The following is a 25,065-nucleotide window of genomic DNA, read 5'->3' on the forward strand; positions in this document are numbered from 1 at the left end:
TGCAGAATCTATTAACAGCTTTGATACACATCATGACCCACTGTGGTCAAGCGCTTCATGGCCTGAGTGCATATGAGGACTTGTGTTTATCCTGAAGGGGGTTGCAGATCTGAAGCCGGAGATCATTGGTGACCTAGTGGGTGGCACTTGCAAAGCTTCAATGGGAGTGGCGTGATGTCACAAAGAGGCGGTGCCAATGTAGCTGCAAGTGAGCTGAATGGGGGAGGTATATAATGCTGCGATCAAGAAGACCCCTCATTTAAAACAGAATCGCCTTGAAAAGTAACAAAATGGAGAAAAATGGAAAGGGACATAATAGACTCTGAATAAGTAATCGAAGTAGACACCAATCAAGCAGAGGAGATTACTCGAAACCATTATCAGAGAGAGAGACAAAAATCATGGGTTGAGGTAACGAGTAAAAATAAAAATAAACACAGAATAAATTATAAAAGTAATTGGACACAACGTCCAGATGAGGCAAGGAATTACAATCAGTATAATAGAAATCCATATTATAACCAATATAGGGATTCCTACGACAATATACCTTACAATAGGTATACGAATTCCCATTATAACACATATCACGATGCCTCAAACACATATCAATATGATAAAGGTGGTCAGGATAGTAAATACCAAAGACCATACATGAACTATAGACAAGAACGGAGACAGGATCATAGTGGGAGATCCTATCAAGGTTATAGACAAAACACCAGATGGGATAATCAAAGGTTAAATTTTGAAAATTTAGAAAATGATAATATCCCAGTAAGCAACAGGTATGAATCACTAAGAGGCTATGAAGACAGGGACAATCTAACACATAACAAAAAAGTTTTTTTTAGAGGACAGCCCTCTCAAGGAGGGCACATCCAGAGACCTACAAAAGCGAGAGTTAGAAAAGAAACCCATGCAAACAAGAAAAAGAGCCTTAGAGGAAAGAGGGGGAAGGGACTCAGAAAGTGATGCAAGAAGATGGAGATAAAAAAAACTCAAAAAAAGTTTTCACAAAAATATTCACAAAACCCAAGACAGGGTATTTTTAACCTTAGCAAAGTCAAATTAAAGGAAGAAGAGAGAATATTGTCACTAGGTTTATCTTTTGCACCTACCACAAGAATGAGTAAGTTTAACACTCACATTCATGTTAAAAAATTTGTAAGAAATCTCCCCATTAAACACTTTTTTATGAAACAACTGTTGGAAAGACAATTAATGACTACTCCTAGAGTTGAAACCCCTCAGGCGATGAGTTTTCAACATACGGACTTGAAACCAAAGTCTAGGTCTAACCCCACCTTTGCAAAAGGGAGCAATCTTGAAACTTTTGAAAAAATGGTAACACAAGATATTAAAAAAGTAACCCTTCAAAATGTATTAATCTTAATAAAAAAGAAAGGTGCTAAATGACTTACAGAACAATGAAAGTGTGACAATAAAACCTGCGGACAAAGGTGAAGGTATAGTGGTTATGGACTCAGAAAAATACCTACAGGAAGCATATAGACTTCTAAACGTTCATAAAACATATAAGAAGTTAGATCTGAACCCCACCAATACATTTTTTAACCAATTAAATAAGATACTTATAGATGGAAAGAAGATGGGAATTCTCAATGAGAAAGAATATAACTTTCTAACACCTACTTTTTCGAGGATTCCCATCTTCTATTTTCTACCAAAAATCCACAAGGACCTAGCCAATCCCCCAGGAAGGGCCATCGTTTTGGGGATAAACTCTATTTCAGCAAACCTATCTCAATACGTTGATAGTTTTCTTCAGAAACATGTCAGACATCGAAAATCCTACCTGAGGGATTCAACCCAGGTACTGAATTTATTGAATTAACTAAAATGGGAAAGTAATATGATACTAGCGACATGCGATGTTACGTCGCTTTATACAATAATAAATCATAAAAAGGGAATTGAGGCAACTGAAAAATATCTTAACAGTGATATAGAAATGAAAAAAGAACAGAGAGTTTTATTTTAAAAAGTATCAATTTTATACTAACCAATAATTACTTTGCCTTTGACGGGAAGTATTACTTGCAAATAGAGGGTACAGCTCTGGGTACGAGGTTTGCACCAAGCTATGCCAACTTATTCATGGGAGAATGGGAAGAAAATTTCTTCAACAATGGCAGCTATGGTGCAAACCTCGTACTCTAAAAGAGATATATAGATGACTTTCTGATTATTTGACGTGGATCAGAATCAGAAATGCTGAAAATGTTGAAAATATGAATAACAACACACAAGGCCTTAGCTTTACCCATAATTATATTAAGAACTGTGTCACTTTCTTAGATCTAGACATCCTGGTAATAGAGAACAAAATAGAGACCAGAACACACTTTAAACCAGTTGATTTGAACAACTATGTGCATGCAGACAGCTGCCATTTGGATCGACGGAAAGAAAATATACCAATGGGACAATGAGGCCTATTTATCATATGTCTGTTGGACCTGATCCGACAGTGCGGATGTGGAGAGCAATACGTTCTCCGTATTCAGCATTGCACCAGCAGCTCACAAGAGCTGCTGGTGCAATGCCACCCCTGCAGACTCGCGGCCAATCGGCCGCCAGCAGGGGGTGTCAATCAACCCGATCGTACTCGATAGGGTTGAATTCCGGCAATTCCTGTCAGTCTGCTCAGAGCAGGCAGACAGGGTTATAGAACAGTGGTCTTTCTGACCGCTGCTCCATAACTTGTGTTTCTGGCAAGTCTGAAGACTCGCCAGAAACACGGGCCGTCAAGCTCCGTTCGGAGCTTGATAGATAGGCCCCATAGTATTAGAATAAGAAAGAACTGTTCGCGTATAGAAGATTTTGAGAGCCAGGCCCTATCTCTAATTGAGAAATTTAATGCAAGAGGCTATAAAGATGAACATATAAATCAGGCAGTAACAAAAGCAAAGAATATGGAAAGAAAAAGTCTCCTTGAATATAAAAAGAAACAAGATGAGGGGATAGAGACTGAAAATATTCTGACGGTCCCATTTATTACAAATTATAATGCCGATCATGGGCTGGTCAGGAAGATCATTAGTAAACATTGGCATTTGCTTAAAGGGACAGTACACTGTAAAATTGTATTTTAAATGACTTGTTATAGCAACTGCAGAGTATAAAATATTTGAGAAATTGCATTTTCGGGTTTATTTGTGTATATGAAGTAGCTGATTTTGTGCTTTGAAACCACAGCCTATTACAATGGGTTGAGCTTCAGGTAATATCAGATCTCATTATGTTATCACTTTATGTACACACACTTGCTTCCTTATCTTATATTTGTCTGGAACATCAAAGCTCAATACATAGAGAGAACAATGGCAAATTATCATTTTATTACTTAACTATCCTGCATCCCACTGAGAGTGTAATCTCTTCTGCTGGCTGTGTATACTTAGGCTATTCAATAGCCTATACTCCAGTATTAATTTGTTCAGTGTAGGTGGCGATACCACAGGCTAAATCAGCTATTTCAAATGCTGAAATAGGAGTAAAGGAGCTACTTGTAACCAATTTAATACACTCTAGCAGGTTAAAAGGATCATTGGGAATAATTTAAAGGGGAGACATTTTTTGGGTGAACTGTCCCTTTAAAGCAGATCCAATAATAGGGGATAGGCTGACACCAAAACCCAAATTTGTTTTCAAAAGGGCAAATAATTTAAAGTCCAGGATAGCCCCAAGCGATTTAAAACAAAATAAGAGGAAAAAGTATAAGGAAATTAGTAGACACTGATTTATTAGGTAAATAAATTTCAGGTTTTTACCCCTGCAGAGCATGTCAATACAGCACAAAGAAAAAAAGTGTTATGATAACAAATATAAATGAAGAGTATGTAATTAAAGACCTATAAGATGTTCAAATAAAAACATAATCTACACACTACAGTGTACATGCAATTTGTTCTATCTGGGTGAGACCAAAAGGTGTCTGCGAGACAGAATCAGGGAACACTTGTGTAGTATAGAGAATGAAGTGGATAACACACAACTGTATAAGCATTTCAAAGATGTACATAAGGGTAGAATCAGTGACCTGAAATATTGGGGTATAAAAAAGTACCTATGAAATGGAGGGGGGGGGGGGGGACATTGAAAAAAGATTATTGATTAAAGAGGCAGAACTTATCTATACATTTGATACCCTATATCCAAAAGGCCTTAACTCAGAGCTCGATTTGTCTCCATTTTTATTTGAATGAATCTTTATTTTTGAACATACATAATTTTATGTAGCACTTCCTATATCAGAGTAGAAACATAGATTAATAAGGATAGATTTAACACCTTTACTACCATTGCTGGTCAGAGTAATATGTTATATGAATTATACAGTTCTTGTTAACAAAAATATGTTATAAGCCAATTTTATCTAAAATGTATTTATTTGTTTTTATTAAATTCAAAGAACCATTGTTGTTTATGTATAATTAGAAATTAGTTGGATACCACCTTTAGTAGAAATAAATATTGGAAACCAATACCACCTTAAACTAATCAAAGCCAGACCAATAAGGAAGTCTCACCTGCCTATAAAAGACTCAGTATACCTGCCTATTACTTATCTTGAAAAAGCCCATAACACGGTAAAACACGTTGAAGGTTAAAGGCAGTTATATTCACAGAGGGAGAGGTATATCCCACCAAGGATTTAATCAGCTATACATGAACTGTCATCTGTTAGAACGTAACCCGGGTTATACAATGATTGTCATCATATTTTAGCTGCAATTTACTATCTTTCACTTGCGTGCTATGCAGCACTAAGAGCAAGTACACAAAATTGACTTTGATCCACCTGTTACCTTATCATCCGGTATTGAACTTACTGACAAGCGGAATCTACTATCCCTAACTTGCGTGCTATATAGCACAAAGTGCAAGTTACGCTATCACCTTTTAAGTCACCAGTGTTCCTGTATTAGTGACAAATCCGGCCACATTCAAAAAAACGTTAGAAATTGTGACGTAGCCACACGATCACATGCGAGCAAGCTGATACTTCGTAACGCTGCAAGGTGGGCAAGCAAGCTAGCCTGTCCGGTACAGAAACACACAGGACGTTGACATCCCCTTCACAGGATTTACTGTGACAGAAGCATCACTACAGTAAGGTATTTGGTAGCACACCACAAATAATTACACATAGAACAGAGATCTATGGGAACTTATTGATTCTATAAATGCTACACAGTAACCAGGACAATCTGGCTACGCCTTGAAAAGTAGCAAGCCTACTCCCCCCCAAAAACTGGTGACAGTGATCTCCCAACAAAGAAATTTGCTTTTATTTCTACTCTGGCACCAAGGGGTACCAGTAGTTTTTTTTTTTTTACAACCCACAAAAGCCTGTATGGGCTCCTCTTTCAAATTAGGATACCCTTGATAACTGTTTAGTAAGATGATCACAGTAGTAAATGTGGTCACCTGCCAATTTCAATCACCTAGATTACGAGTTTTGCGCTAAACAGGGTATGAAACTAACGCCAAAAAGTTGCGTTATTTCACTCTCCATAGCGCTGTCATTACAAGTTACTGAAAAGCCTCCTTGTGCGTACGATATGGTGGCGTTAAGCTCCATACTGCACAAAAGCCAAGGGCTGCTTTGACGTGCTCGTGCAAGCTTTCCCCCATAGACATCAATGTGGAGAGAGTGTTAGAAAAAAACCTAACACCTAAAGTGCGGAATGAAAAATCTCCGTAACGCAACCCCATTGATGTCTATGGGGAAAAAAAGTTACGTTTAAACCTAACACCCTAACATAAACCCCAAGTCTAAACACCCCTAATCTACCGCTCCCGACATCGCCGACACTAATTAAAGTTATTAACCCCTAATCTACCGCTCCCGACATCGCCGACACTAATTCAAGTTATTAACCCCTATTCTACCGCTCCCGACGTCGCAGACACCTAAATAAAGTTATTAACCTTTATTCCGCCGCTCCCCGACATCACCGAAACTATAAAAAATTTATTAATCCCTATTCCGTTGCTCCCCGACATCGCCCCAACTAAATAAATCTATTAACCCCTAAAACTCCGGCCCCCCACATTGCCGCTACTAAATAAACCTATTAACCCCTAAACCGCCAGCTCCTCACACCGCAAAACACTAAATTAAACTATTAACCCTTAAACCTAACACCCCCCTAACTTAAAATTTAAATTACAATATAACTATCTTAAAATAAATAAAAACTTACCTGTGAAATAAAAATAAACCTAACATTAAACTATAAATTAACCTAACATTACTATTCTTATAAAATAAAAAAATACTACCAATAAAAAAAATCTAAATTACAAATTTAAAAAAACCTAACACTAGGAAAAAAATTAAAAAATCTAAAATTACAAAAAATAATAAAAACTAAATTACGAAAAATAAAAAAACACTAAGCTTACAAAAAATAATAAATGAAATTATCAAAAATAAAAACAATTACACCTAATCTAATAGCCCTATAAAAATAAAAAAAGCCCCCCCCTGCAGTAAACTACCAATAGCCCTTAAAAGGGCCTTTTGTAGGGCATTGCCCTAAGTTAAACAGCTCTTTTACCTGTAAAAAAAAATACAAAGTCCCCCCAACAGTAAAACCCACCACCCAACCAGCCCCCCAAATTAAAAAACCTAACTCTAAAAAAACCTAAGCTACACATTGCCCCTAAAGGGGCATTTGTATGGGCATTGCCCTTAAAAGTGAATTCAGCTCTTTTTCACTGCCCTTAAAAAGGCATTCAGCTCTTTTCCAAAAGCCTGAAGCCCTAATCTAAAAAAAAAAAAAACAGCCAAAAAAAAAACAAAAAAAAAAACCTAGCCTCATAAAATTTACTCACGTTCCTGAAGTCCAGACAGCCATCTCCATCCAGGCGGCGAGAAGTCTTCATCCAGGCGGCGATATCAGTAGCTCTCATCCTATTGGCTGTTTTGAACAGTCAATAGGATTTAAGAAGCTCTCATCAGCTTAGCATAGGGGTGTGAAAAGGACTGAGCAGTGAAGGGTTTAAATGACCGTTAAATCTGTATGTTCATATGATTATTTTTCCCCAGATGACAAAGATGGTGCATTTATTGGATGATAAAAAGATATTTACCATATTTAAACAGTGCTCTTCAATTGAATGTACATTGCTAGGGTGACAACCTGTTCTGTAATTACTTTAGTCAGATGGATATAAAACAAGACCGTACATGTCCCACCCCTTATATCACAAAACAGATTACTGTCAGATTGGGAATGTAGCAGCCACTGGTGTAGGTGGCAATGCCGGGGTGAAAGGTCAGAGGCCAAGTAAGTTCATTGTCCCTATGTGATCACTAGAGAATAGGAAGAGATGCAGGATACAGCTGATAACTGTTTGTGAGATGGTCTTTTTGGGATAATAGAATACGACAGGTACAGAAAAGTGTAATTATCAAAGTCACAGGACATTGTCACATACAACGGGAGCACAGCAACTGCTGAAACAGCGGCATTTCTACTGTGTGTTTAACCCCTCTGTAGGGTCTATAGTCTTAAAATTACATGTTCTAATAGATTAGATGTAATTTTCCACAAGAGAACCAGCAAGCCGTATTTAACAAGCAGCAGTCATGAGACCACTGCTTCCCTTACCTATCGCCACCTCTTAGGTGGCGAATTTCAATCTCCCTGGTCTCGTCTGACTGGGGAGCTTGACAGCTCCTACCCGCACGTAATTGGCTGTGCACTGGCAGGGGGCGGCATTGCACACGAGAACAAAAAAGCGCTTGTGTGCAATGCTGAATTCCGGCAGCGGGGTTCAGCCCGCCAGAGGCGAGCTGCGGTGGACAGTGGCGTGTATGTGCGCCCCTGTTCGCCTCAGCTTGATAAATCGACCGCATAGTCAGTATGCCTGTTTCTCATTTACAGGGGTTGCCACATTTATTTTAAATGTAGGACCCTAAAACAATATTACGGAATCAGCCACACATTCTACTAGGTGGCAGAGAGGAAGGGATACTTTTAAAAGTATATTTTTGATTAAAATGAAGTATTTTGAAAGGTGACCTTGTGATGGCTCACCTACGTGAATGATTTTAGATAAGAATATTCAAAGTAATTTAATACAGTTTACCATCACTGCAATATACTGTATATTTATATAATTCCTTTATTACATTTCAGACCTTATCCATCAGTAAGCTCTATTTGCCCAGCAACATAGCGCTGGAACAAAGACAAATTAGGCTGAAACTGGCTGGGTGTCACTTTCCAGGAAAGCTGGGAATGATCTCAACCTGAATATTAGAAAGGGACGTCTAGGAACTGGAGGTGCGTCCATGGCATCGTAGCATGTGGCTAAAAGGGACAGAAAAGATAATCACTGCACACAAACGACATACGAGGAATCTCTTTGTACATTAAGGATATTTCAATATGTTCTCTGATACATAAAAATGTATCATAAATAAATGTATGCTTAGATGATAACACCATGTAATCTATTCATTTTTTAGATCAAGATAGAAAAATGTATTTGAAACTTAGACAAATTAGGAGCTATCATACAATTTTGTTTTAAAGTCAGCACATTAGGATATATATATATAGAAGAATAAAAACATTGGTAGTCAGAACTAGAATTTTAGGAGCCATGACTTGCTGGGTTCCTAGTATTTGTCAAGCCTTTCTCAAAATCAATCGAATTTCATTTCAGGTTTTATAACATATGATATCTCAGCCCTCCACAATAAACTGCATGTAAATGACAGCAGTGCAGATTTGTGAGTATTTAAAAAAAATATTTATAATGGTTCAATAGCTCAGTTAATTTGACCAAAATTTAGCATTTTACTCCGAACTGGTAATCACTACAAACACTGAAAAAGTCAAAGACATTGGGGCCTATTTATCATATGTCTGTCGGACCTGATCCGACAGTGGGGATCAGGTCCGACAGACATCACTGAATGCAGAGAGCAATACGCTCTCCGTATTCAGTATTGCCCCAGCAGTTCTTGTGAGCTGCTGGTGCAAAGCCGCCCCCTGCAGACTCGGCCGCCAGCAGGGGGTGTCAATGATTTCCGGTGATTCCTGTCCGCTGCTCCATAACTTGTGTTTCTTTCGAGTCTGAAGACTCGCCAGAAGCACGGGCCCACAAGCTTTATTAGATCTGGAGGTATAAAGCCCCATGGTTGGGTTATTGTGATTTTGCTCACACACGTGCAGTAAAACAAAACACTGCACAGTCCCATAGTATCCAGATATACAGAAGTGCTCTTTAGTAATGGATCATCATACATTTTATTAGCATGTTCGTGGTTGATATGATCTAATATGGTCACTGTGATAAAAGATAGTTTGATTTTGGATTATGTATAGTTAAAGCTGTGTGAAGTCGGGGAATGTTGGGGCCCTTCCTGGAAACTCGGTCTTTTGCCCTGACAGGGGAATCTGCAAGAGAGACAGCAGGCAGACCTCCCAACCTGTGACAGTCATGCAAGATCTGGGACGTTTGGGAGGTATGATCATTTCAGGGACCTAGCTAGACTAGATCAGACCAGACAGACAGTACAATATTAAATGAGGGGGTTAAATATGTAAAATCAAATTTCTAGGGAAGATACTTTGCGAAGAGACCTCATTTCTGAATAATATTCACCTGTGTTTAAGATGGACTAAGGGCCAGATTACAAGTGGAGCTCTAAATATCGCTTGCATACAAGCAATATTAGCGCTCCACTTTGTAATACCAGCGCAGTTAATCGCAATTGCTAGGAAGCATTGCGCTCTTGAAAGGACACTTCCATAGGCACGTATGGGAGCCTCATTCTTATGGAGGTAAGTAGAGCAGCGATGGGAAGCATTTTTAAATATATATAAATATATACATATATATTTTTGTGCTAATATGTGTATATACACATACATCATATACATATATATTTTTGTGCTAATCTGTGTATATACACATACATCATATACATATATATTTATGTGTTAATATGTGTATATACACATACATCATATACATATATATTTTTGTGCTAATATGTGTATATACACATACATCATATACATATATATTTTTGTGCTAATCTGTGTATATACACATACATCATATACATATATATTTATGTGTTAATATGTGTATATACACATACATCATATACATATATATTTTTGTGCTAATATGTGTATATACACATACATCATATACATATATATTTTTGTGCTAATCTGTGTATATACACATACATCATATACATATATATTTTTGTGCTAATCTGTGTATATACACATACATCATATACATATATATTTATGTGTTAATATGTGTATATTCACATACATCATATACATATATATTTTTGTGTTAATATGTGTATATACACATACATCATATACATTTTTGTGTTAATATGTGTATGTACACATACATCATATACATATATATTTTTGTGCTAATATGTGTATATACACATACATCATATACATATATATTTTTGTGCTAATATGTGTATATACACATACATCATATATATTTTTGTGCTAATATGTGTATATACACATACATCATATACATATATATTTTTGTGCTAATATGTGTATATACACATACATCATATACATATATATTTTTGTGCTAATCTGTGTATATACACATACATCATATACATATATATTTTTGTGCTAATCTGTGTATATACACATACATCATATACATATATATTTATGTGTTAATATGTGTATATTCACATACATCATATACATATATATTTTTGTGTTAATATGTTTATATACACATACATCATATACATATATATTTTTGTGTTAATCTGTGTATATACACATACATCATATACATATATATTTTTGTGCTAATATGTGTATATACACATACATCATATACATATATATTTTTGTGCTAATCTGTGTATATACACGTACATCATATACATATATATTTATGTGTTAATATGTGTATATACACATACATCATATACATATATATTTTTGTGCTAATATGTGTATATACACATACATCATATACATATATATTTTTGTGCTAATCTGTGTATATACACATACATCATATACATATATATTTTTGTGCTAATCTGTGTATATACACATACATCATATACATATATATTTATGTGTTAATATGTGTATATTCACATACATCATATACATATATATTTTTGTGTTAATATGTTTATATACACATACATCATATACATTTTTGTGTTAATATGTGTATGTACACATACATCATATACATATATATTTTTGTGCTAATATGTGTATATACACATACATCATATACATATATATTTTTGTGTTAATCTGTGTATATACACATACATCATATACATATATATTTTTGTGCTAATATGTGTATATACACATACATCATATACATATATATTTTTGTGTTAATCTGTGTATATACACATACATCATATACATATATATTTACATTGCGGTCTATCAGAATGTACAGTTCCCATAGACCAATATGTAAAGGCACTTTTCAATGACGTTTTTTTCTTACACCCCACTGCGACACCAGCTTTAAAGCCTCAAAACTGCCTAGTGCAGTTTTCACTTATTTAAAAAAAAGCTAGATTTTTTTTATTTAATTTTTTAAATGCTAGATTTTTTTTTTTATTAATAAAAAATTACAATGCCCTCAATTTTAAGGGCATTTGGGGCACTTTTAGAAAACTAACCAGAGATCTAATCGGAGTGCGAAATGCTACCGCGGGGTCGCGTTAGCAATAACCAGCCTGGTTAACTATTGCGCTCCCACAAATGTTGCCCGTTTGCTGAAATGCAATAATTTAGCGCTCTACTTGTTATCTAGCCCTAAGTGTGTAATTCTTTATATAATGTCACTATGGGACGAACCTATTATAGAATTTATTAAGAGTTTGACTAGCTTAAAAGAGAGAGCCCCTAGTGAGGGCCACAGCATACCACTGATTTAGTTAAATCCAAGACTACCCTATCACAGAATATGATAGAACATAAAAACCAATGGCACTACTTGTTTATAAGTAAACGTTCGTGGTTACTAAGTAGTAATAATCTCACAAAGGGGATGGTGCTTGTACTAATCAATAATTAGACAAATCAGTAAAGAACTGATAAAGAGTACAAATTTAGCACTCACAACATTTAAATTGGTAAATAATTTTGGAATAAAGGATGAAAAGGAAAATAAAACTTAAGTTTTACTAAATAGGCTAAAAAAAAGGGGGTACACAAATAGTTAAAAATTAGCATATCCCTACTTGGGGGACGTATGGTCAAATAATGAATGTGACAAAATAGGAATCTCGCGGCCTGAGTGTACCTAAATAATAGGTGGCCTTCAGAGATTCTATCTGCTACATATCCTACATAATCTCTGAAGGCCACCTATTATTTAGGTATTTAGGCAATTTTAACTTATTAATATTATCAGTTATTTCTAGAGCACCAACAGATTCCACAGCGCTATGAACATAGGTATAATATGCAGGTAGCATTTATGGGAGACAAATGGGTATAGGACCCTGCCAATGGTCGCACTGTTGTAAATCAGCTCTCATGAAGGTGATCTACAAAGCAGCTGGGCTCATAGTCTTACAAGCTAAGGGGGTTCAGGGGATGACAAAATAGGAAGAGAGGGACTGAGATAAGAAAATGTTAGTGTATGTTGTATGCATCCCTTAGCAGTAGAGTCTTTAAGGAGTGCTTGAAAGTTTGAAAACTAAGGGAGAGACTTGTGGAGGGAGGCAGAGAGTTTCACAAAATAGGGGCCAATCTGGAGAGGTCCTGTAGATGAGAATATGAAGAGGTAACAAGAGAGGAGGAGAGTAGGAGGTCATGAGCAGAGCAAAGGGGATGGGAGGGAGAGTATCTGGAGGTGAGGTTGGAGATATAGGGGGGAGCAGTGTTATTGAGAGCCTTAAAGGGACAGTACACTGTAAAATTGTTTTCATATTAATGTATTTTCAATGACTTGTTATACCAGCTGCAGAGTATAAAATGTATGAAAAATTGCATTTTCAGGTTTATTTGCGTATATGAAGTAGATGGTTTTGTGCTTTTAAAATATAGCCTTTTACAATGGGTTAAACTTTAGGTTATATCATATCTCATTATGTTATCACTTTGTGCACACACACTTGCTTCCTTATTTTATATTTGTCTGGAAAACTAAAGCTCAATACATATAGAGAACAATGGAAAATGATCATGCTATTACTTAACTATCCTGCACCCCACTGGGAGTGTCATTTCTTTCTGCTGGCTGTGTTTACTTAAGCTATTCAATAGCTAAGACTCCAGTATCAACATTTTCAGTATAGTTTGGTATATCACAAGCTAAATCAGCTATTTCAAAGGCCAAAATAGGGGTAAAGAAGCTACATTTAAACAACTGAATACACTCCAGGAGGTAAAATGGATCACTGGGAACAATTTAAATAGGAGAAATTTTTTGAGTGAACTGTCCCTTTAAATGTCAGAGTCAGGATTTTATGTTTTATTCTGAAGGTTAGAGGAAGCCAGTGAAATGATGAGAGAGTGGATTCAAATCTTAGTTGTATTTTGTGTGAGGAAGTGGCACATTTTAGAGATGTTTTTAAGGTGTAAGGAGCAGGAATTGGCCAAAGACTGGATTTGGGGAGTGAAAGAGAGATCTTAATCAAGTGTGACCCCAAGACATCGGGCATGTGGGATTGGGGTAATGATGCTATTATAAACTTTTAGGGAAAGTAGGGGGTATGCATTTTAAAAAAAGGGGGGAGCTCCGTTTTGGAGAGATTTAGCTTAATGTAGTGAGAGGACATCCAGGATGAAATTTTAAAAAGACAGTGACACGAGTTAGCAAGGAAGGGGATAGATCTGGTCAGAGAGGTAGATTTGGGTATCATCAGCATACAAATGATATTGAAACCCGTGGGACTTTATTAAGGAACCTAAGGATGATGTATAAATTGAGAAGAAAAGTGGAACAAGGACAGAGTCTTCTGCTACCCCAACAGAAAGTGGTCAGAGGATGCATCAGAGAAGGCTAAACTAAAGGTACGGTTAGACAGGTAAGAGGAGAACCACAAGAGGGCTGTGTCATGGACACCAAAGGATTGGAGGATGTGGAGCAAGTTATAAAAACACTAAGGGCTAGATTTATGAAGCCCCTACGGCAGCCCTACGGCAGCAAGTTCTCATAAGAACTTGCTCGCCGTGATTTATCAAGCAGCGGTCACCGGACCGCTGCTTCACTACGCTCTTCGCCACCTCTAAACTGGCGAAATTCAATCTCCTCGGTCGAGTCCGACCGAGGAGATTGACAGCTCCTGCCCACGCGTGATTGGCTGTGTGCGGGCAGGGGGCGGGATTGCACGCGAGCGCAAAATTGCACTCGTGTGTAATGCCAAATACCTGCGGGTAATTTCGCCCCGCCAAAGGCGAGCTGAGGCATACAGGGGCGCGTATACGCGCCCCTGTACGCCTCAGCTATAATTAATCTAGCCCTAAACGTGTAATCTTCCATGAGAGTATTTAAGCCAGTGTTTCCCAACTCCAGTCCTCAGGTGAATACTCAGCTCACCCATCAGCTAATTACTTCACCTGTGCTCTAGTAAAGATATAATGAATATCTGGCATCTTAAGGTTCCTGTGAACTGGAGTTGGGAAACACTTTTTTAAGCTGTACCACTCCCACTAAAAATTTTTTTTTAAAAAAAAAGCTCCTTCAATCAATTAGAAGCTTCTCCAGATCAGTTACTGATTTTTATTCAGAGCTCACCCCCCCACCACCAGTAGGGGTGGAAGCTAAATGCTACTATACAGATCACCTGTGACTGATAGCTGAAGCAAACCCACATTCTAAACAATTTCTGATGACATAGGAGTTTGATGGTTAACATTTATACCCCAGATGTTTTGAAAATACATTTCTCACAAGGCAGAATATGCTGTGATCTGAGATGTTATCGCAGAAAATGCAGAATGTCTGCAGAAAGAACGGGACACATGCAGGAAATGTTAGCGCTTTTGCTTTGCAGCTCTGCTCCAAATCAGGATGCTCTCTTCAAACAGCGCTGTGCTCTGACTGCAGTGTGTGTTTTCATCAACGCAGTGCAGCCAGAGCAAAGTGCACAGAGCAGTGATAGTGCACTGCTTGATGGAAAATAATCTTCAGAAAAATTTTAAACTTAAAAGAATCTCAATGCAGAAAGTAAAAAAAAGTTCTGCCTCTGGGCGGCCATGATGCTTAGGCACTCTGCAGTCTAGTTGAGCATCATGGGAAATGTAGCTCTGAATCATCAGGGTTGCCAAGTTTATCCATCACTGACATAGGATATGGTCATTTTAAATATCTGTTTGAGGACAATAAAAATGTGTGTTTAGTGCCACCACCTGATAGCATCAAATGGACTTTAAATAACAATGCAGACCCACTGCACCCTAGTCATAAAGGTTGATCTTCCTGCAGTCATTATGAAGTAACCAATGACTCCAGACTAGTCATCAGATGCCATCCTGAAGTTTGCCCACAGGCCGAAATATTTAAATGAGATGACTCCCTCATTTGCTGGCTGTTCATGCTTGTGAAGTAATCAGTAAGGTAATCTGCTAATAATTATAAAGCCATCACACATAATTATTTACGTTCGCTGATGACTTTATAAGCCTGATTATGTGCAAACAAATGTTTGTCTTGGGCAGCCACCATTTTAAAACATTCAACGTAACAAATGTCTGTCTTTCTGTCATGCATAAGTGCAAACAAAAGTGCTCTGTTTAAACAGGTACAACTAACAGGAAGTGCATGTCTGTTCCCCAGCTATTTAAAGGGACAGTAAGCACCTTGTAATTACCAGATATTTCTGTTGTGCTGCTATTTTACAGCAAAATATTTTTTAATAGTCAAACTCCACCTACCATTTGCCTTATTTGGAGGAGCCAATCAGGGCTTTAGTTCACAGACAAGACTTGTCAAAGTCATAAAGGTAAATTAATTGTTTTGCAGTTGTTATCTGATAAAGCCAATTGGAAATAGATAAGTAGCAGGGTTAGCCTTAAAAAGTCAGCAGGGTGCCTTCCAATTTCTTAGAATTAGAAGTTCCTCAATTTTCAGAGATTAATTATATAAAAGGGGTAAAATAAATAATGAAAATATGTAGAAAATCCTTTATCCAAACTGCTTGCAACCGGAAAACGTTTGGAGTTCTGAATAGTTTGGATTAGAATATTTGCATCTTTAAAAATGGGACAGTTGTGGAGGGGATGGAGCCAAGTGTGAACACTATCTTATGTCATTTAGGCAATATTATACAGCGTATACATGTAACCTAGAGGTAGTTTTATATAACGTTAATACTTTTGTATACGCAGTACCCTCAGTACTGTAATCAGAAAGGTAATATGTATTGATTTAAATAAATATAGAATATTATTTGCATTTTAGATCACAAAAAAACAAAGACACAGACAGAGAAGATTGTGACTTACAGGCAGGGGAAAATAGTATTTTTTTTGATAATTTTATTTATAAAAAATATGAATTAAAAAGATTGGATTTCAGTATAAGTGGGTTTTGGAATTCCGGATTTGGTGATTTGTACCTGTATTACAAAGCTGTTTCATTATGCATAACTAAACATTTTGGGCCAGATTACAAGTGACTGCGCTCAAAGTAAAAAATTTGCGTGGTCGTATTAGCGCACACATTACAAGTTGAAGGTAAAACGTTAGAGAGCTAGTGAAAAACTCAGGCACTCTAACTTCAGATCTTCGGATATCACGACAGCGCTAACTCCTCCCCGTAGACTTATATGGGGCGCACTAATAATTAGCCTTATTAGTTATCGTTCACGCGCTAACCCGATACTGCACTAGAGCAACTGCACTAAAAGCTGAAGGTGCGTTAGGAATACTTTACATTCCTATATTCTACACATAGAGGAACATTTTTAAACAGATATTTCTATATACGTATATATGATTTATTTTTTGTAAAATATATATCTATACCTATATATCTATATGAGTTTATACAGAGATAGATATATCTATTTAAAAATAAAAAGAACATATATATTTACACATAAATACACATATATACACGTATTTTGACACACACACACTATGGGGCCTATTTATCAAAGGTCTTGCGGACCTGATCCGACAGTGCGGATCAGGTCCGCAAGACCTCGCTGAATGCGGAGAGCAATACGCCGCCCCCTGCTGACTCGCCAGCAGGGAGGTGTCAATCAACCCGATCGTACTCGATCGGGTTGATTTCCGACGATTCCTGTCCGCCTCATCAGAGCAGACCGCTGTTTCATAACTGGTGTTTCTGGCAAGTCTGAAGACTCACCAGAAACACGGCCCTTCATATATTACAGTCCTTTCCAGTCAAACATTTCCCATGGGCTTGTAATATCAAGTTGCGCACAAATGTTAACATGGTTCACCGATCCTGCTTATAGCAATCTGCGCTATCATTAGCACGCCACTTGTAATCTGGCCCTTTATATAGAAATCTCAAGGTGTTTACTGTCCCTTTAATGGGATAGAAGATTGGAAAAAGCCCATACTTCTATTGGGGGCCAGTGAAAGCCCCACAAGCATAAAAATCATCTTTTTTATATAGATTTATATATATATATTTTAATACATATCAAAATGGCCTCTATTATATGACACAACGTAAAAAAATAGTTTAATATCTCATTAGAGGTCACATCATTGGTAATTGTGAGTACTAGTAAACAGAGACTAGAACGTATTTACAGAGGGTGTGTTTCTGTTATTTAAACATACAGAAATCTTAAAGGGACATTGTAAAACTACATGAAAAAAGTGCAAGAGACATTTTTGAACTATTCACAGTAGAATTAGATGAGTTTAACTAAATCTGAGGCAAGATAATCTAAAGCTCTCTGCTCTGGTGAGATTATCTATGAAGTCTCGTCAGTACTGTGAGATCCCTCGTAGAATTTTAGGAAGATAAACATATTGTGAGATTTCTCTCCATAACAGGACACATAGGTAATCTCTTCCCATATTATATCTCCAGCTAGCTCTGTTGTCTGAAGAATATAGTTATAGGTTAAACAATAAATCTCCTCCTGGTTCAAACACCCTTTGGCTGAAGAGGGCTCAGCAGTGGCCCTGGGGCCTTAGCCTAGACATAAAAGTATCACCCATTTGAAAGCAGTTCAGATATAAGTATAGGAACCTTTTTCAATTACTAATATTCCTATATTTTACTCTCCAGGTCCAAACAATTCAATATTGTCCCATCAGAGGAAAAGGTTGGACATCCCTGGTCTATGTCTTTCTTTCTGTTATGATGTGTGTGTGTCTCTGTCACTGTCTGTGCGTCTATTACTGTGTGTTTGTCCCTGTGTGTTCTGATGTGTGTGTGTGCACATATGTATATATATATAACTGTATATGTGTGAGGTGGAGTGCCTATGTGTGATTAATGTATGTGTGCACAAATGTATGTATATAACTGTGTATGTATGTGTGATAAGTATGTGTGTGTATATGCAGGTGTATGTGTGTACATGAGTATGTATATAACTGTATAAGTGTGAGGTGGAGTGCCTATGTGTGATAAGTATGTGCGTGTATATGCAGGTGTATGTGTGCACATGACTATGTATATAACTGTGTATGTATAACATGGAGGGCCTATGTGTGATAAGTGTGTGTATATGCAGGTGTGTGTGTGTGCACATATGTATGTATAAGATGGAGGGCCTATGTGTGATAAGTGTGTGTGTGTATATGCAGGTGTGTGTGTGCACATATGTATGTATATAACTGTGTATGTATAAAATGGAGGGCCTATGTGTAATAAGTGAGTGTGTACATATGTATGTATATAACTGTGTATGTATAAAATGGAGGACCTATGTGTGATAAGTGTGTGTGTATGCAGGTGTGTGTGTGCACATATGTATGTATATAACTGTGCATGTATAAGATGGAGGGTCTATTTTGAGCTCAGTTGCGTGTGCTGGGGTGACAAGGACAAGTGAGAGAGGAGGTGCTGAGTTGTGTGTTAGAGGGATTCAGAGGAGCTTGAACAGGTTATACAGATCTGTGAGGTGGGGAATGGCTGAGAGGTGTTTGTGGGAAGATGCAGAGGGATTTGAGTTTGCTGTTGTGTACAATATAGGTGAATGTGAGACAAGGCGTAAAGGCAGCTGTCTGTGGGGATATGGGGGGATGTGTGTGAGTACCAGAGTGTAGAAGGTGGAATGAGAGGGGCTTGCAGAGAGATGTTGGAGTACAGGGTTCTGCAGACATGTGAGTAAGTACCAGAGTGCAGGAGGTGGAATGAGAGGGGCTTGCAGAGAGATGTTGGAGTACAGGGTTCTGCAGACATGTGAGTAAGTACCAGAGTGCAGGAGGTGGAATGAGAGGGGCTTGCAGAGAGATGTTGGAGTACAGGGTTCTGCAGACATGTGAGTAAGTACCAGAGTGCAGGAGGTGGAATGAGAGGGGCTTGCAGAGAGATGTTGGAGTACAGGGTTCTGCAGACATGTGAGTAAGTACCAGAGTGCAGGAGGTGGAATGAGAGGGGCTTGCAGAGAGATGTTGGAGTACAGGGTTCTGCAGACATGTGAGTAAGTACCAGAGTGCAGGAGGTGGAATGAGAGGGGCTTGCAGAGAGATGTTGGAGTACAGGGTTCTGCAGACATGTGAGTGAGGACCAATGACAGAGCTCTCCCCTCACACATTATTTATTACACCTCTCACCCCCATCTCATGCCTCTATTAACACAAACATTTCTCTTGCAGCCTCTCACGCTCTCTGCAGCTCACACATACAGCTATTAGCACATGCCGTTAGACCATTAGTTATATAAACTGGCCTATTAATATCCTAGAAAAGCTTTAGGCTTTGGAATTCCTCCTTTCTTTTGTTTTAGCTTTTTCTTGGAATTTTTCCAGACGTCCCTACAGCAGTGTGCTTAATCATTTTACAACTTGAAAATGAAAAGAGGAAGTAGAAAATCTTTTCATGTTATAAATAATCAGTAATATTTCTTCCTAACAGTAAGCATGCAAGTAATTACTGTTTTACCAAGCGTGTATGTAGCATGTCATGCCTGGCATCTAATGTACTCTAGTCAAGGTTGTTAAGCTTTACACACCTCACTTTTCTGATAACTGTGTCTTATATATAAATAGGGTTGCCACCTTTTCTTTTACCTGCCATGCTCATTAACATATATTTGCATAAATAATTTTACAGTATAAATCAGGAACTCAAGCTGCTAGGACTGATATTAAATGACAATTTGTTTATAATTCCAATACACTTAGAAGAAGTATGACCACGATAGCATCTTTATTTCCATATTTAATCATTATTTTCAACTTTGATCTGAACCTTAAAAATACCGGCTATGACGGTAAAATACCAGCTAATGATAAACGTTAATAACGATAATTCCCATTTGACTATTAGATTTACTGGCAGTCATGTTACAGTTTGCATACCCAGATGTCAAATATAGAGAGATAGATAGAATGATTAGATAGATAAATAGATAGATGATAGTGAAATATAAATAGATAAGTGAAATATAGATATATAGATAGATAGATAGCGATAGATAGTGAAAGATAGATAAAATAAATAGATAGTGAAATATAGATAGATAATAGAAAGATAGATAGTAAAATATAGGTAGATAAATAGATAGATAGTGAAAGATAGATATAGAAGAGATATTGAATTGAAGAGGAAGACAACTAAACAGCCATCTAACAAAACAAAAAAACACACTTGCATATTCAATGTGGAGAGTAAATGTATCAACATCTATGGAATTGGTTTGCATTACCTTAAATTTCACAGCCAGCATCTCTGTAGCTTTTTGCTCCTTAGTCAGATCCTCCATCATCTTCTCCTTTTCTTCAATTAGTTTCAGCTTTTCCTCGGCCAACAAGCTGTGGTCATCCTGGATGGCGGCTTTCTCCTGCTCTAGCCTCTCGGCCTGCTCTTTCAGGTAACTCCCCACATTCTTGTCAATTAGGTTGTCCTCATTCTCGTCTTCTGCTTCAGTATCAGGTGCTCCATCTCCATCCACTGATTTTTTTCTACGGCTATTCCTTCGTCTCTTTTTGCTTAGCATGCCTCGCTTCTCCAGTTGGGCCTTCAGCCTGGCAATCTCTTCCTGGAATTCCCTAAGCAAAGTGTCCTTGGGGTCTTCATTGATCCTTGGTTTGTTCTTGATGTTTTTGGCCCTATTGGCGAACCTGAGAGTGGACAAAGTTTCATCATAATGGTGAGATGAGGGACCCAGTGTGGCCACCATGATGGTCTTTGCATTGCCACCTAGAGAGTCCTGAAGTAAACGGGTCAGCTTAGAGTCTCTATAAGGAATGTGAGTGCTTCTGCCATCCACCAGTGAAGATATTACATTGCCCAATGCTGAAAGTGAGAGGTTGATTTTAGAAGCTTCTTTTGGCCGATCACCGTTCACTCCTGTTTTACTCTGTCGCTCACTGCCAGCCAAGTCCACTAAGTTGAGTTTCCCAACTCGGATATGTTCATCTCCATCAACACCTATCTCGCTACACTCCACTGTAATAACAAATATGGTGTGGGACCTAGAGCTGTACTCATTCATGTTGGTACAGGCAACAGACCGAGCCTGGTTTCCTAAATTCAAGACATGCTCTATCTCCTTCACATTCTTGGTCACAAAAGAGGATAAATCCTTAATATAAACCCCAGTCTCTGGATTCTCCTTCAGTTCAAGCCTCTTGTTTTGTTCTTTAGACAAAAGGTCTCTGATCTCCTCCTGGTAAATCTCCAGATAAGATGCCCTCACCAAATACTGCTGGTTCTGAGACCGGGAGATATGGGTGAAAATATGTTCAAATGTGTTGGGTATCACTCCCTTTTTATCTGCCTCTGACCAGACACCCTGCATGGTGAAGGTTTTCCCTGTGCCCGTCTGCCCATAAGCAAACAGGGTCCCATTAAATCCCTGCAAGACGGAATCTATAAGGGGCCTAACCGTCTCATCATACAAGTCGGCCTGCTTGGAACTGGCATCATAAACAGCATCAAAGGTGAATGTTTTTGGCAGCTCTCCAGGTCCAGCCCTGGGATTCCGTATGGTTACCTGCCCCAGTTTAACATCCATGGTCACTATCCTGTCGCAACCAGCGACCTCCTCTTTCCTGTTAATGGGACGGCATCGAACCACCACCTTGAGCGACTCACTGCTCTTTGATTTATTACTCATCTTGTCCCCCACTGCTTGGGTGTCTGGTGCTCCTGTTTATGATCCCAGCACCTCACCTAGGGGTGCAGACACAAAAAATAAAACCAGATCAAGCAATACATGAGCATTAATAAGAATTGTGTATATTGCTTGCAGCCTCCTCACCTTTTTGTTGCAGAGCAGAGAAATATATAGGGCATAGGTCCCTGGATGCAGATACTTAGAAACTGTAAAATACCCATAGCAGAGTGCCCATGCCAGTCATGGCTGTGTATACAGAGGGCAGCAGCAGACTGGGTGCCAGGGAGATGCCAGGATGTGTAAACAGCTGTGGGTATGAGCCAGAGGTTCAGGGGTTATAACGCTCTTTGTGGAGGATTCCAGGAAACGCCTAGTCTGTGCGGGGATGCGGATGCTGCTCATTCATTGCACTGCGGCCGCTGTCACTGGCAGGGAAACAGGGACCGGGGCGGGGACCGGAGGGCTGCAGCGGGCGGGGGATGCGGCTACTGTTAGGGAAGATGCTGCTCTGGGGATGCGGCTTCTGTTTAATGGATTCGTGCTGGGGGAATATGGCTACTGATGCGGCTGCTGCTGATAGGGGATGTTGCTAATGTTTGGGGAGATGCAGAGGATGGGCACCTGGTGCTCGGGGTGTTTGGATCAGGGTGCTGGGGGTGGGCACCTGGTGCTCGGGGTGTTTGGATCAGGGTGCTGGGGGTGGTGCTCGGGGTGTTTGGATCAGGGTGCTGGGATGCAGGTGCTGTGGAGGGAGGGGGGCCGGGTGCCAGGCACTGCCAGTTGCTGCTGACAGGGCCGCCAGGGAAGGCTACGGCTACCGGGCACAGATGGAGCAGATCCGGCGCTGTCAGATAATGAACCATCCGTACACGGCACAAGCCGCCCCTGTAAGCAGGAGAGCCAGCCCAGGGGGAGGGCAGCACAGCTCATTTGCGGTGAGGGGGGGAAAGTGATGTTATCATGCTCAGGAATTCTGGGGGCTGTAGTCTTCCCCGCCCCTGTCTGTGCTGTGACAGTGACATGTGTGTAGCGCTGGGTCACCCGGAGATCATGTGTGCAGGGCAGGGTCTGACAGCTTGTGTATTATATACCCCCAGTCACACTGACATGTGCCTTACTTGTATCATATATAGGTACCCGCCCTCCTGTCATACTGACATGTATCATATATAGGTACCCGCCCCCATGTCATACTACTGACATGTATCATATATAGGTACCCGCCCTCCTGTCATACTGACATGTATCATATATAGGTACCCGCCCTCCTGTCATACTGACATGTATCATATATAGGTACCCGCCCCCATGTCATACTACTGACATGTATCATATATAGGTACCCGCCCTCCTGTCATACTGACATGTATCATATATAGGTACCCGCCCTCCTGTCATACTGACATGTATCATATATAGGTACCCGCCCTCCTGTCATACTACTGACATGTATCATATATAGGTACCCGCCCTCCTGTCATACTGACATGTATCACATATAGGTACCCGCCCTCCTGTCATACTACTGACATGTATCATATATAGGTACCCGCCCTCCTGTTATACTGACATGTATCATATATAGGTACCCGCCCTCCTGTCATACTGACATGTATCATATATAGGTACCCGCCCTCCTGTCATACTGACATATATCATATATAGGTACCCGCCCTCTTGTCATACTGACTTATATCATATATAGGTACTCGCCCTCTGGTCATATTGACATGTATCATATATAGGTACCCACCCTCCTGTCATACTGACATGTATCATATATAGGTACCCGCCCTCCTGTCATACTGACATGTATCATATATAGGTACCCGCCCTCCTGTCATACTGACATATATCATATATAGGTACCCGCCCTCTTGTCATACTGACATATATCATATATAGGTACCCGCCCTCTTGTCATACTGACATGTATCATATATAGGTACCCGCCCTCCTGTTATACTGACATGTATCATATATAGGTACCTACCCTCTTGTCATACTGACATGTATCATATATAGGTACCCGCCCTCTTGTTATACTGACATGTATCTTATATAGGTACGGTACCCGCCCTCTTGTTATACTGACATGTATCATATATAGGTACCCATCCTCTTGTCATACTGACATGTATCATATATAGGTACCCACTCTCTTGTCCTACTGACATGTATCATATATAGGTACCCACCCTCTTGTCATACTGACATGTAATATATATAGGTACCCACCCTCCTGTCATACTGACATGTATCATATATAGGTACCCATCCTCCTGTCATACTGACATGTATCATATATAGGTACCCGCCCTCCTGTCATACTGACATGTATCATATATAGGTACCCGCCCTCCTGTCATACTGACATGTATCATATATATGTACCCACTCTCTTGTCATACTGACATGTATCATATATAGGTACCCACCCTCTTGTCATACTGACATGTAATATATATAGGTACCCACCCTCCTGTCATACTGACATGTATCATATATAGGTACCCATCCTCCTGTCATACTGACATGTATCATATATAGGTACCCGCCCTCCTGTCATACTGACATGTATCATATATAGGTACCCGCCCTCCTGTCATACTGACATGTATCATATATAGGTACCCATCCTCCTGTCATACTGACATGTATCTTATATAGGTACCCGCCCTCCTGTCATACTGACATGTATCATATATAGGTACCCGCCCTCTTGTCGTAGAGTAATGAGTAGAGATATAACCTCATGTACCATTATATGCAGGGTACTTGAC

The 25,065-nt window shown here is 38.9% G+C and overlaps 1 protein-coding gene across 1 annotated transcript in view; it reads right to left on the reverse strand.

Annotated features, from left to right (window-relative positions):
* KIF3C (kinesin family member 3C) overlaps positions 1 to 23,103 on the reverse strand; it is a 249,701-nt gene extending 226,598 nt beyond the window's left edge. Inside the window, exons 1-2 of the mRNA XM_053709474.1 lie at positions 22,427 to 23,103; positions 20,870 to 22,338 (exon numbers count right to left, since the gene is read on the reverse strand). Coding sequence (XP_053565449.1) covers positions 20,870 to 22,282 — 1,413 coding nt within the window. The 5' untranslated portion in view covers positions 22,283 to 22,338; positions 22,427 to 23,103. The remainder of the gene's footprint in view (positions 1 to 20,869; positions 22,339 to 22,426) is intronic.
* Positions 23,104 to 25,065: the final 1,962 nt, after the last annotated feature.

Source organism: Bombina bombina, chromosome 4 (assembly GCF_027579735.1).
Source record: "Bombina bombina isolate aBomBom1 chromosome 4, aBomBom1.pri, whole genome shotgun sequence".
Classification (NCBI taxonomy): Eukaryota; Metazoa; Chordata; class Amphibia; order Anura; family Bombinatoridae; genus Bombina; species Bombina bombina.